Source organism: Scyliorhinus torazame, chromosome 7 (assembly GCF_047496885.1).
Source record: "Scyliorhinus torazame isolate Kashiwa2021f chromosome 7, sScyTor2.1, whole genome shotgun sequence".
Classification (NCBI taxonomy): domain Eukaryota; kingdom Metazoa; phylum Chordata; class Chondrichthyes; order Carcharhiniformes; family Scyliorhinidae; genus Scyliorhinus; species Scyliorhinus torazame.
Window position 1 is genome coordinate 155,613,085 of NC_092713.1, and position 13,723 is coordinate 155,626,807.

General features: G+C 45.9%; 1 protein-coding gene across 3 annotated transcripts in view; it reads right to left on the reverse strand.

Moving 5' to 3' along the window:
- Nucleotides 1–970: 970 nt before the first annotated feature.
- Nucleotides 971–13,723, reverse strand: part of gtpbp3 (GTP binding protein 3, mitochondrial) — a 77,354-nt gene continuing 64,601 nt past the window's right edge. For all 3 annotated transcript variants that reach the window (XM_072511694.1, XM_072511692.1, XM_072511693.1), the window contains exon 10: nucleotides 971–3,366. In XM_072511694.1, coding sequence (XP_072367795.1) covers nucleotides 1,909–3,366 — 1,458 coding nt within the window. In that variant the 3' untranslated portion in view covers nucleotides 971–1,908. The remainder of the gene's footprint in view (nucleotides 3,367–13,723) is intronic.

Genomic DNA, 13,723 nt, shown 5'->3' on the forward strand with positions numbered 1-13,723 from the left:
GAAATTGTGGCCCAACATGCTATTGAGCATCAGTAAGGGAATGAAGAACACTGAACCTGTAAAACTATCAACTGGCAGTCTTGTAGTGCAAAAATGAATCGAGTGAAAACTCTGATCAACAAAGTTCAATAGAAACTTTGAATGCAATTCTACATATTCCTGGTTGCACTGTGGAAAGTAACCCGTTTATTGTAACAGCCCCAGGTTAAACAAGAATTTAGCAGCAAACAGCTTTCCTCAAGGCAGTCCTTTTTAAATCAACCAGGGAAACAATTTCATAACAAACATTATTCTCACTATTTTATAATTTACTGCGTGATGTGTGTAATGTTCATGTACTTACAGGACAACATTTTTTAAAAATTTAATGTACCCAATTATTTTTTTCTAATTAAGGGGCAATTTAGCATGGCCACTTCACCTACCCTGCACATTTTTAGGGTGTGGGGGTGAGACCCATGCAGACACGGGGAGAATGCAAACTCCATACAGACAGTGGCTTGGGGCCAGGATCAAACCCGGGTCTTTGGCGCCGTGAGGCAATAGTGCTAACCACTGCGCCACTGTGCTGCCCTCTCACAGGACAACATCTTGCTCTATAATAAGCAATTGGTCTACCAATTTAAAAAAATACATTCCAGAATCGACTTATCCTACTGTTACAAAGCCATTTTTTGTCAGTCTTGCCAGAGGCAATATAAGGGAGCTGGTGAACATTCCTATATTTTTTGGACCTGTCACTGACTTGAAATCACAGGTCTGTGTTCTTTTAAAGGAACTGCGAGCATTACAGCTAATGAATTCCCTTATCGAGGCATCAGGACTCCCCAGTGAAAATTCCCCAGTGCTTTTGCCACAAGATTAACTGTTCATTCAACATGGTCGGAAGTTGCAGATCCAGATTTCTGTGGTTGTTTGGCTGTGTCCTTGATCCTCATAGTACATTCTGCAAAAATGGGTCAGCAATTAATTCTCATTTGAAACACCAGCTAGTTATTTATTTTTTCCTTTCTTAGGACAATATATTCTGCATTGATTTTTTTTTTTTGCTTGCAACATTCTGTACCTCTATTTCTTTTGCCTCTGCTCATCCATCTCGTCTCCCAGAGCTATTTACTGGGGTACAGTTCCACTGAGTATAGTTACATTCGTCCCCTAGTTCTTGGGTAAATTATTCATGTATGCCCCTCAGAAGCAAGTGCAGCAGGCTATCTGATCAAGCCCATTGTATCCTCATCCAGCTTTGACAGACAGATTTCCAGTGCAGGTACGCAGAAAAACAATCAATAATCGAAATCCCAGACAGTTGTTTGTTCCCCTTTCTAGCTATAGGCAGCAACCATTTTCTCTTTGATATCATTTAACTCCACACAATGCATCAAATCGGAGATCCTCCTGTTCTCTATGACTCAGAAGCTGTCATGATTACTCATATTTTCTGCGTGACAGAGAAAGCCAATTGCCACTTTTCTATTTTTAGATTAAACTAATTGTGCTATTAAGTTCTCTGATTGTTACACCATTAAATGTGATTGAATGCAGTTGGATTTTTGAATAATCTTGCTATCCAATGCTTTACATAGCAAATAAATAGCTTATTAAAAAAAGATTGTAAATAGATGCCATTCCGTTGGCAAGTTCCAACACAAAAGTCCACGAACTGGTAAAGTCACTTGAGATATTGAATAAATTAATATTTCCTGGAGTGACAGGTTCCCGACTGGCTGTAGTTCAATGTCACTTGGCTTGATGAGTCAATACTATAATATTTGAAGTGAATTATTATGTACTGCAAGGAGTGTGTGCTTGCTGTAATCCAGCCCCATCTCAGTCTGACACAAAAAGTTGAAATTCTCTCTATTTTAAGTATCTATATCATTGGAAGCATTTTAAAAACTCTTGGAAGTTTTATTTTCCAATGCAGAAATCCCTGAATATAACTTCCAGGATTTCTTCGGCTCCAATTGTCCCAGTGATCTTTCCTAGCTGTCTCAATCCTGTTCTCAGCTGCTCTGTGGCGAGGACAAGATCCATCTCACGTTGCTGGTGATACTGCGTTAGGGCATGGCTGCAGTTCTGGAGGTGCAGCCGGTGGCGTGCCTGTGTTAAACTGGGACTGCCAGCCAACGGATTCCCACACATTTTTTCAACTTGTTCACCAAGGAAACGTAGGAAGTCATCAAAACCACTGCCAGTTGTACATGACAACAGGCACATCCGAGGAAGGCCATGATCTTTCACAACCAGGTGCAGCTTATTCAACTCCTCCAGCAGTACAAGATCTGTCTTATTACAAACCACAATCCAGTCCGCATCCTCGTCAGACGCACCCATCACTTCACTCAGATAATCTTGAAGAAACTGGACGATGCCAATCAGGTCTGATGGCAGTTCCGTGGCATCCACCATCACAACCACAATGTCTGCCAGCTGAAGCCTTTCCCGAGCACGCCTCACGCCCTCTTGCTCTACCAAGTCGGAAGTCTCCCTCAGTCCCGCTGTGTCACTCAGAAGAACGGGGTAGCCTCCGATGTTCAGGGCCGTCTCCAAAACATCCCTGGTTGTCCCTGCTATCGGCGAGACTATGGCAGTGGGCTTCTGACAAATTAAATTCATGAGGCTGCTTTTCCCAGCATTGGGTGCTCCAACAATGGTCACATGGACGCCATCCCTCAGCCTTTCACCTTGGCGGCTGTCATGCAGGTGCCGGTCTATTTCACTCTGTAACACATGCACGTCATTGTCAACTTTATCCAGTACCCCCTCCTCAATGTTGTCATCTTCGCTGAAATCAATGTAGGCTTCTGTGTGGGCCAGACATCGGGTTAGCCTCTTACTCCAGTCATGATACAGGTGCCCCAAGTCACCAGCCATCTGCCGTAGGGCTTGTCTTCTCTGGGCTTCCGTCTCAGCATGAATGAGATCCCCCAGTCCCTCTACCTCCGTCAGGTCAAGCTTCCCATTCTGAAAGGCACGTTTGGTGAACTCCCCAGCTTGGGCTGGGCGTAGCCCAGGTAAGTATCCCAGAGCTTGGAGAACTCCGCTGACCACCGCTGATCCCCCATGGACATGGAACTCACAGCAATCTTCTCCAGTGAAACTGCGGGGGCCTGGGAACCACAGCACCAGCCCCATGTCCAGCCGCTCCCCAGACCTGGGGTCCAACAGTGGCCGGAGAGCAGCAGCTCTGGCCGGGGGAAAAGCTCTCCGACCAGTCAGGCAGGTCAGCGTGTCCCTGCTGGCAGGACCACTCACTCGGATTACGGCAACCCCACACCTGCCTTGGCCCGAGCTCATGGCAAAAATGGTGCTTCTTTCTCGAGAGTCTGAACACTGCATCCTCACAAAGCTGGACCGGAAATTACACTGTTTGAAGAAAAGTAAAAGTCCATTACTTCATCTCGGCATTTAAACACATGATACACGCTGTACATAAGAGATGGGAAAATGAAATGAATGGGGACTTCCTAGAACGGTCTTTACCAGTCCAGCATAAACATCCAACATTTAGTCAACCACATTTTTAGCACCATTGTGAATTGCCCCTGCTTCCCCCTACACTGTTCTTTGGGGCTCACAACAACGTCCATATGATACTTTTTCAAAAAAGCAGGAAATGAATTTGCTCCCAAGGCTTTGTATAATGTTAGTCAATTCCTGAAGGCTCAACAAGAGCAGCTCAGAATGACTAATGTTCTTGCCAAGTGTGTGGTAAAGCTCCTGACCTCCAGGCGCCTTCACCTTCACACACAACCTGTCTGTTCATGAAATCCCTCTTCTGTTTAATCTCAACAAAATATACTGTTCTTGCATTCTATCACTAAGACGCCGGTCGGTGTGCCAAATCCCTGCCTCGACAATATCTCAGCAGAAACAATCATTAAATGTCAGAGTGCCGGTATTTAGGGAAATTAAACTAGGTTTCAGGAGATAAATATTCAAAGCATATTACAGGCTAGGAAAATAAATCAATGACAAAGTCAGCTGGGGCTGCTCGTGGACATTTCTATGCAGCCCCTCTCGGTGGTAACAGAAAAACTGATGTGAGCGAGAAAGCTGGATGTGTTCACACATTTATTATATCGCGGTGGCGCAAAGGGAATTCCTTTCAAAAGGGAAATTGGAACATTAGAAGCAAAGATGCAGTGCAAAGGCAGCTGCAAACATTGCCAAACTAAGAACGTTATCCTCCAGCATTCGCATTAAAACGAACAAGACAACATAATAATTTTTTTAAATAATAAATTTAGAGTATCCAATTATTTCTTTTCCAATTAATGGGCAATTCAGCGTGGCCAATCCACCTAACCAGCACATCTTTGGGTTGTGGGGGGTGAAACCCACGCAAACACGGGGAGAATGTGCAAACTGCACACGGACAGTGACCCAGGGCCGGGAATCGAACCCAGGTCCTCAGCACCGTAATCCCTGTGCTAACCACTGCGCCACCGTGCTGCCCTAAGACAACATAATAATTGATGTAATTCAAAGAGACACACGACAAAAGATCAGCTTGTGGCTCGAGTTGTCTCTTATCCCTTTCTGAATATCCCTGACTCACTGTTGCCTACAGCCACAACCTGCTGTCTAATGACTAATTTCCCATCGGGGATGCAGGCCACCTTCGCTGAATCCTCCTTATTTTCCTTCAGATGCCTCACTACGTTTCCCTTTCTTACCTAGAAAAATGCACCTGATATCAGAAAGGTGAAGCAGCCAAGATTTGAAACAGCTGACATTGCCACACTCACCGAATAATACCTTACACTAATGCCCCAAACCTCCATCATTATCCTTTGGCAAGTCCCATCCCACTTACTCCGAAGAATAAAGATAGATGGGTGACGGTGAGAGGGGCTGGGAGGAAGCAGTCAGTACAGGGATCCCCTGTGGTCATTCCTCTTAGTAACAAGTATACCGCTTTGGATACTGTTGGGGAGGACGACTTACCAGGGGTAAGCCATGGATTACAGGTCTCTGGCACAGAGTCTGTCCCTGTTGCTCAGAAGGGAAGGGGGGAGAGGAGTAGAGCATTAGTCATTGGAGACTCCATAGTTAGGGGGATAGATAGGAGATTCTGTGGGAACGAGAGAGACTCGCGGTTGGTGTGTTGCCTCCCAGGTACCAGGGTGCGTGATGTCTCAGATCGTGTTTTCGGGATCCTTAAGGGGGAGGGGGAGCAGCCCCAAGTCGTGGTCCACATAGGTACCAACGACATAGGTAGGAAAAGGGATAGGGATGTAAGACAGGAATTCAGGGAGCTAGGGTGGAAACTTAGATCTAGGACAAACAGAGTTATTATCTCTGGGTTGTTACCCGTGCCACGTGATAGCGAGATGAGGAATAGGGAGAGAGAGGAGTTGAACATGTGGCTACAGGGATGGTGCAGGAGGGAGGGTTTCAGATTTCTGGATAATTGGGGCTCATTCTGGGGTCGGTGGGACCTCTACAAACGGGATGGTCTACACCTGGACCAGAGGGGTACCAATATCCTGGGGAGGAAATTTGCTAATGCTCTTCGGTAGGGTTTAAACTAGTTCAGCAGGGGCTTGGGAACCTGAATTGTAGCTCCAGTATACAAGAGGTTGAAAGTAGTGAGGTCATGAGTAAGGTTTCAAAGTTGCAGGAGTGTACCGGCAGGCAGGAAGGTGATTTAAAGTGTGTCTTCAATGCCAGGAGCATCCGGAATAAGGTGGGTGAACTTGCAGCATGGGTTGGTACCTGGGACTTCGATGTTGTGATCATTTCGGAGACATGGATAGAGCAGGGACAGGAATGGTTTTGCAGGTGCCAGGGTTTAGATATTTCAGTAAGCTCAGGGAAGGTGGTAAAAGAGGGGGAGGGGTGGCATTGTTAGTCAAGGACAGTATTACGGTGGCAGAAAGGACGTTTGATGAGGACTCGTCTACTGAGGTAGTATGGGCTGAGGTTAGAAACAGGAAAGGAGAGGTCACCCTGTTAGGGGTTTTCTATAGGCCTCCGAAAAGTTCCAGAGATGTAGAGGAAAGGATTGCAAAGATGATTCTGGATAGGAGCGAAAGCAACAGGGTAGTTGTTATGGGGGACTTTAACTTTCCAAATATCGACTGGAAACGCTATAGTTCGAGTACTTTAGATGGGTCTGTTTTTGTCCAATATGTGCAGGAGGGTTTCCTGACACAGTATGTAGATAGGCCAACAAGAGGCGAGGCCATATTGGATTTGGTACTGGGTAATGAACCAGGACAGGTGTTAGATTTGGAGGTAGGTGAGCACTTTGGTGATAGTGACCACAATTCGATTAAGTTTACTTTAGTGATGGAAAGAGATAGGTATATACCGCAGGGCAAGAGTTATATCTGGGGGAAAGGCAATTATGATGCGATGAGGCAAGACTTAGGATGCATCAGATGGGGAGGAAAGCTACAGGGGATGGGCACAATGGAAATGTGGAGTTTGTTCAAGGAACAGCTACTGCGTGTCCTTGATAAGTATGTACCTGCCAGACAGGGAGGAAGTGGTCGAGCAAAGGAACCGTGGTTTACGAAAGCAGTCGAAACACTTGTCAAGAGGAAGGAGGAGGCTTGTGTAAAGATGAGACATGAAGGTTCAGTTAGGACGCTCGAGAGTTACACGTTAGCTAGGAAGGACCTAAAGAGAGAGCTAAGAAGAGCCAGGAGGGGACATGAGAAGTCTTTGGCAGGTAGGATCAAGGATAACCCTAAAGCTTTCTATAGATATGTCAGGAATAAACGAATGACTAGGGTAAGAGTAGGGCCAGTCAAGGACAGTAGTGGGAAGTTGTGTTTGGAGTCCGAGGAGATAGGAGAGGTTCTAAATAAATATTTTTCGTCAGTATTCACACAGCAAAAAGTCACTGTTGTCGAGGAGAATACTGAGATTCAGGCCACTAGACTAGAAGGGCTTGAGGTTCATAAGGAGGAGATGTTAGCAATTCTGGAAAGTGTGAAAATAGATAAGTCCCCTGGGCCGGGTGGGATTTATCCTAGGATACTCTGGGAAGCCAAGGAGGAGATTGCTGAGCCTTTGGCTTTGATCTTTAAGTCATCTTTGTCTACAGAAATAGTCATGATGTGGAGATGCCGGCGTTGGACTGGGGTGAGCACAGTACGAAGTCTTACAACACCAGGTTAAAGTCCAACAGGTTTGTTTCGATGTCACTAGCTTTCGGAGCGCTGCTCCTTCCTCAGGTGAATGAAGAGGTCTGTTCCAGAAACACATATATAGACAAATTCAAAGATGCCAAAACAATGCTAGGAATGCGAGCATTAGCAGGTGATTAAATCTTTACAGATCCAGAGATGGGGTAACCTCAGGTTAAAGAGGTGTGAATTGTCTCAAGCCAGGACAGTTGGTAGGATTTTGCAGGCCAGATGGTGGGGGATGAATGTAATGTGACATGAATCCCAGGTCCCGGTTGAGGCCGCACTCATGTGTACGGAACTTGGCTATAAGTTTCTGCTCGGCGATTCTGCGTTGTCACGGGTCCTGAAGGCCGCCTTGGAGAACGCTTACCCGGAGATCAGAGGCTGAATGCCCTTGACTGCTGAAGTGTTCCCCGACTGGAAGGGAACATTCCTGCCTGGTGATTGTTGCGCGATGTCCGTTCATTCGTTGTCGCAGCGTCTGCATGGTCTCGCCAATGTACCACGCTTCGGGACATCCTTTCCTGCAGCGTATGAGGTAGACAACGTTGGCCGAGTCGCACGAGTATGTACCGCGTACCTGGTGGGTGGTGTTCTCACGTGTAATAGTGGTATCCATGTCGATGATCTGGCACGTCTTGCAGAGATTGCCATGACAGGGTTGTGTGGTATCGTGGTCACTGTTCTGAAGACTGGGTAGTTTGCTGCAAACAATGGTTCGTTTGAGGTTGCGCGGTTGTTTGAAGGCAAGTAGTGGGGGTGTGGGGATGACCTTGGCAAGATGTTCATCGTCATCAATGACGTGTTGAAGGCTGTGAAGAAGATGACGTAGTTTCTCCGCTCCGGGGAAGTACTGGACGACGAAGGGTATTCTGTCGGTTGTGTCCCATGTTTGTCTTCTGAGGAGGTCGGTCCGGTTTTCAAACCAGCAGACAAAGGGGGGGCCACTGTCGTACTGAACAGAACGGACTACTGCAAAGAAGTATACCGACAACTGAACAACCAAGAACACTACAGTTACCCGCAGATCCGACCAAGGAACACATCCGCCAACTTAACAGACTGATCAAGACCTTGGATCCAGATCTTCAGAGCACCCTACGTGCTCTCATCCCACGTACTCCCCGCATTGGAGATCTCTACTGCCTCCCAAAAATACAGAAGGCCAACACACCAGGCCGCTCTATCGTTTCAGGCAATGGGACCCTGTGTGAGAACCTCTCTGGCTACATTGCTGCAACAGCCTCAGTACTCAACACCGACAACTGCCAATCTCCAGACGCAATTCTGCAACTCATCCGCTTCATTCTGGATCACAACGTCTTCACCTTCGACAACAAGTTCTTCATCCAGACGCACGGAACAGCCATGGGGACCAAATTCGCACCCCAATACGCCAACATCTTCATGCACAAGTTTGAACAGGACCTTCAACCGATGTTATACACCAGATACATCGCTGACATTTTTTTCCTTTGGACCCACGGCGAAGAATCACTGAAACGACTACACGATGACATTAATAAGTTCCATCCAACCATCAGACTCACCATGGACTACTCTCCAAAATCAGTTGCATTCTTGGACACACTCGTCTCCATCAAGGACGGTCACCTCAGCACTTCGCTTTACCGCAAACCCACGGATAACCTCATGATGCTCCACTTCTCCAGCTTCCACTCTAAACACATTAAAGAAGCCATCCCCTATGGACAAGCGCTCCGTATACACAGGATCTGCTCAGACGAGGAGGAGCGTAACAGACATCTACAGACGTTGAAAGATGCCCTCGTACGAACGGGATATGGCACTCGACTCATCGATCGACAGTTCCAACGCGCCACAGCGAAAAACCGGACCGACCTCCTCAGAAGACAAACATGGGACACAACCGACAGAATACCCTTCGTCGTCCAGTACTTCCCCGGAGCGGAGAAACTCGTCATCTTCTTCACAGCCTTCAACACGTCATTGATGACTATGAACATCTTGCCAAGGTCATCCCCACACCCCCACTACTTGCCTTCAAACAACCGCGCAACCTCAAACGAACCATTGTTTGCAGCAAACTACCCAGTCTTCAGAACAGTGACCACGACACCACACAACCCTGTCATGGCAATCTCTGCAAGACGTGCCAGATCATCGACATGGATACCACTATTACACGTGAGAACACCACCCACCAGGTACGCGGTACATACTCATGCGACTCGGCCAACGTTGTCTACCTCATACGCTGGAGGAAAGGATGTCCCGAAGCGTGATACATTGGCGAGACCATGCAGACGCTGCGACAACGAATGAACGGACATCACGCAACAATCACCAGGCAGGAATGTTCCCTTCCAGTCGGGGAACACTTCAGCAGTCAAGGGCATTCAGCCTCTGATCTCCGGGTAAGCGTTCTCCAAGGCGGCCTTCAGGACCCGCGACAACGCAGAATCGCCGAGCAGAAACTTATAGCCAAGTTCCGCACACATGAGTGCGGCCTCAACCGGGACCTGGAATTCATGTCACATTACATTCATCCCCCACCATCTGGCCTGCGAAATCCTACCAACTGTCCTGGCTTGAGACAATTCACACCTCTTTAACCTGAGGTTACCCCATCTCTGGATCTGTAAAGATTTAATCACCTGCTAATGCTCGCATTCCTAGCATTGTTTGGCATCTTTGAATTTGTCTATATATGTGTTTCTGGAACAGACCTCTTCATTCACCTGAGGAAGGAGCAGCGCTCCGAAAGCTAGTGACATCGAAACAAACCTGTTGGACTTCAACCTGGTGTTGTAAGACTTCATACTGTACAGGGATAGTGCCAGAAGACTAGAGGATAGCAAATATTGTCCCCTTGTTCAAGAAGGGGAGTAGAGACAACCCCGGTAACTATAGACCAGTGAGCCTTACTTTTGTTGTGGGCAAAATCTTGGAAAGGTTTATAAGAGATAGGATGTATAATCATCTGGAAAGGAATAATTTGATTAGAGATAGTCAACACGGTTTTGTGAAGGGTAGGTCGTGCCTCACAAACCTTATTGAGTTCTTTGAGAAGGTGGCCAAACAGGTGGATGAGGGTAAAGCAGTTGATGTGGTATATATGGATTTCAGTAAAGCGTTTGATAAGGTTCCCCACGGTAGGCTACTGCAGAAAATACGGAGGCATGGGGTTCAGGGTGATTTAGCAGTTTCGATCAGAAATTGACGAGCTGAAAGAAGACAAAGGGTGGTGGTTGATGGGAAATGTTCAGACTGGAGTCCAGTTACTAGTGGTGTACCACAAGGATATGTTTTGGGGCCACTGCTATTTGTCATTTTTATAAATGACCTGGAGGAGGACGTAGAAGGATGGGTGAGTAAATTTGCAGATGACACTAAAGTCGGTGGAGTTGTGGACAGTGCGGAAGGATGTTACAAGTTACAGAGGGACATAGATAAGCTGTAGCGCTGGGCTGAGAGGTGGCAAATGGAGTTTAATGCAGAAAAGTGTGAGGTGATTCATTTTGGAAGGAATAACAGGAAGACAGATACTGGGCTAATGGTAAGATGCTTCGCAGTGTGGATGAGCAGAGAGATCTCGGTGTCCATGTACATAGATCCCTGAAAGTTGCCACCCAGATTGAGAGGATTGTTAAGAAAGCGTATGGTGTGTTAGCTTTTATTGGTAGAGGGATTGAGTTTCGGAGCCATGAGGTCATGTTGCAGCTGTACAAAACTCTGGTGCGGCCGCATTTGGAGTATTGTGTGCAATTCTGGTCGCCGCATTATAGGAAGGATGTGGAAGCATTGGAAAGGGTGCACAGGAGATTTACCAGAATGTTGCCTGGTATGGAGGGAAGATCTTATGAGGAAAGGCTGAGGGACTTGAGGCTGTTTTCGTTAGAGAGAAGAAGGTTAAGAGGTGACTTAATTGAGGCATACAAGATGATCAGAGGATTGGATAGGATGGACAGTCAGAGCCTTTTTCCTCAGATGGTGATGTCTAGCACGAGGGGACATAGCTTCAAATTGAGGGGAGATAGATATAAGACAGATGTCAGAGGTAGGTTCTTTACTCAGAGAGTAGTAAGGGCGTGGAATGCCCTGCCTGCAACAGTAGTAGATTCACCAACACTAAGGGCATTCAAATGGTCATTGGATAGACATATGGACGATAAGGGAATAGTGTAGATGGGCTTTAGAGTGGTTTCTCAGGTCGGCGCAACATCGAGGGCCGAAGGGCCTGTACTGCGCTGTAATGTTCTATGTTCTAACAGGAAAGGGAGGGACTTCCAGGATTTTGATCCAGTGACAGCGAGGGAACAGTGATAGTGTTTCAAATCAGGGTAATGTCTGATTTGGAGGGGAACTTGCGGCTGGTGATATTCCCATGCATTTGCTGCTCTTTCAAGGTGGTAGAGATCATAGGTCTAGAGGGTTCTGACAAAAGAGCAGCACAACAGTACAAGTCAGAAGTGGATGACCCTGGGGATCCATTTAAATCAGATGAGGAGGAACCTCCAACATGAGAGAATCGACCCATCTCCCTTTGTCATTCAGCACTGAATCCCTCACCATTTAACATCACTGACCAGAAGCTGAATTGTGCCAGCTGTATAAATAAGCTGGCCACAAGATCAGGTCAGAGGCTGGGACAGTAACTCACCTCTGGATTCCCAAGAGCCTGTCTACAAGACACAAGTCAGAAGTGCAACGGAACACTCTTTACTTGTCTGGATGAGCGCAACCCAACAACACTCAAGAAGCTCGTACCATCCAAGCCAAAGCAATTGATCAGCACCCAATCCATCATCTTAAACATTTCCTCCCTCCACCACCAACACACAGTGGCAGCAGTGTACATCACACAAGATACAAAGCAGCAACTAACCGAGACTCTTTTCACAGCACCCTCTGGACCTGTGATCTCTACCACCTTAAAAGGAAAGGGCAGCAAATGCATGACAAGCCCACAAGCCACATGTTCCCCTCCAAATCAAACCCTATCCTGACCTGAAACACTATCACCATTCCTTCACTGTACTGGAACAAACTCCTGGAACTTGCTCTCCAACAATGCTCGGGGTGTACCTACACCACAGCGACAGCAGCTGCTCAAGAAGGTTGCTCACCAGAATCTTCTCAAGAGCAATTATTGATGAATAATAAATACTGGTCTTGCCAGCAATGCTCACATCCCAAGAACGATTTCAAAATAATATGCAGAATAGTGAATGTATATAAATATGTAATAGTAATAAATAATCTTCATTGTTCTAAACATATCTGCAGAATAGTGAAGATACATAACTTTTTTGTAGTTCAGTGAAAATATTAATATTGGCAATTGTCACCAATAATTATTTTTTAACGACTAATCACATGCTACATCATTGGTCAACATCTAAATAATAAAACCATCTCAACAATTAATGTAAATAGATACACCTAATCAAAGGCATTTTGACAACGGATTTCTATCAAGCCACTTTCCTGCAGATGTCATTTTGCATTCGGATTCTTTTTAAATTGACTTAACATTTGCCCACTTACTTGCTGGTTCTTCCCCATTCCCTGCTGTCCTGATGCTTCTTTCACAGAGGGTTGTGAGACTTTGGAACTCTGCCTCAAAAGGCAGTGGAGGGGGGCATTGAATATTAAGGCAGAGGTAGATAAGATTCTTGTTCGGCTAATTAATCAAAGGTTATCGGGGGTAGACGGGAATGTGGAATTGGAAACATAAACAAATCATCTTATTAAATGATGGAGTAATCCCACTTGTGGAATGGCCAACTTCTGCTCCTATTTGATATGTTCATTTATTAAAGGATTATTTTTAAATAATTTAATCCCAAAAATAGTTAGTGACTATTTCTTCCTTCCTTTCTACTCCAGAAGGCTCAATTCAATGAGGGTTCAGCATCTCTAGTATAGCAACCAACTGACTACTTTTCCTGTGTGAGCCTACAGTGTTACAAGGATACTGTGCCACAAGGAGCCTCACAACTGAGCCCAAACATATCTCCATCTGACATCCACACGCAAATGCATGTCAAGCAGGGCTGATGTTTCCTTAATCTGGGGCACAAGGTCAAATCATCACCTCACGTTATCAACTAACTCAGCACAGATCAGGAACTGAACCAGAGACCTTCCTGATTAGTGTAGTCCAAAAACACACCATGCCCTAAGCCAGCACAAGAATCCACCCTTAAGACTATTATGTAAAATGTGAGGCAAGCCCAAAAAATGATGGAAATGCATGTGAATCAGCATCCGTTAAGAGAAAAGATTAACTTTTGGCTATGGCTAACCCTTTGTTAGACTGAAGGATAAAAAGAGCCTTCTCCATAGAAGGATTGAAAGAAAAAGGGTAGAAAGAAATACAGGGCAAAATAATTTAATAACTGTTTCATGTAAAACCAACAGATATTATAAAGGATCACCTCAGTTGGACAATGGAAAGAAATTAAACGACCATGTCAAGTCATGGAGGTCTACAGCACAGAAATGGTGGCCCTTCAGCCCATCGCGTCTGCGCCAGTCAAAAACAACCACCTGATGTAATGCAAATTTCATCTTCTGCAGGATATTTTCTA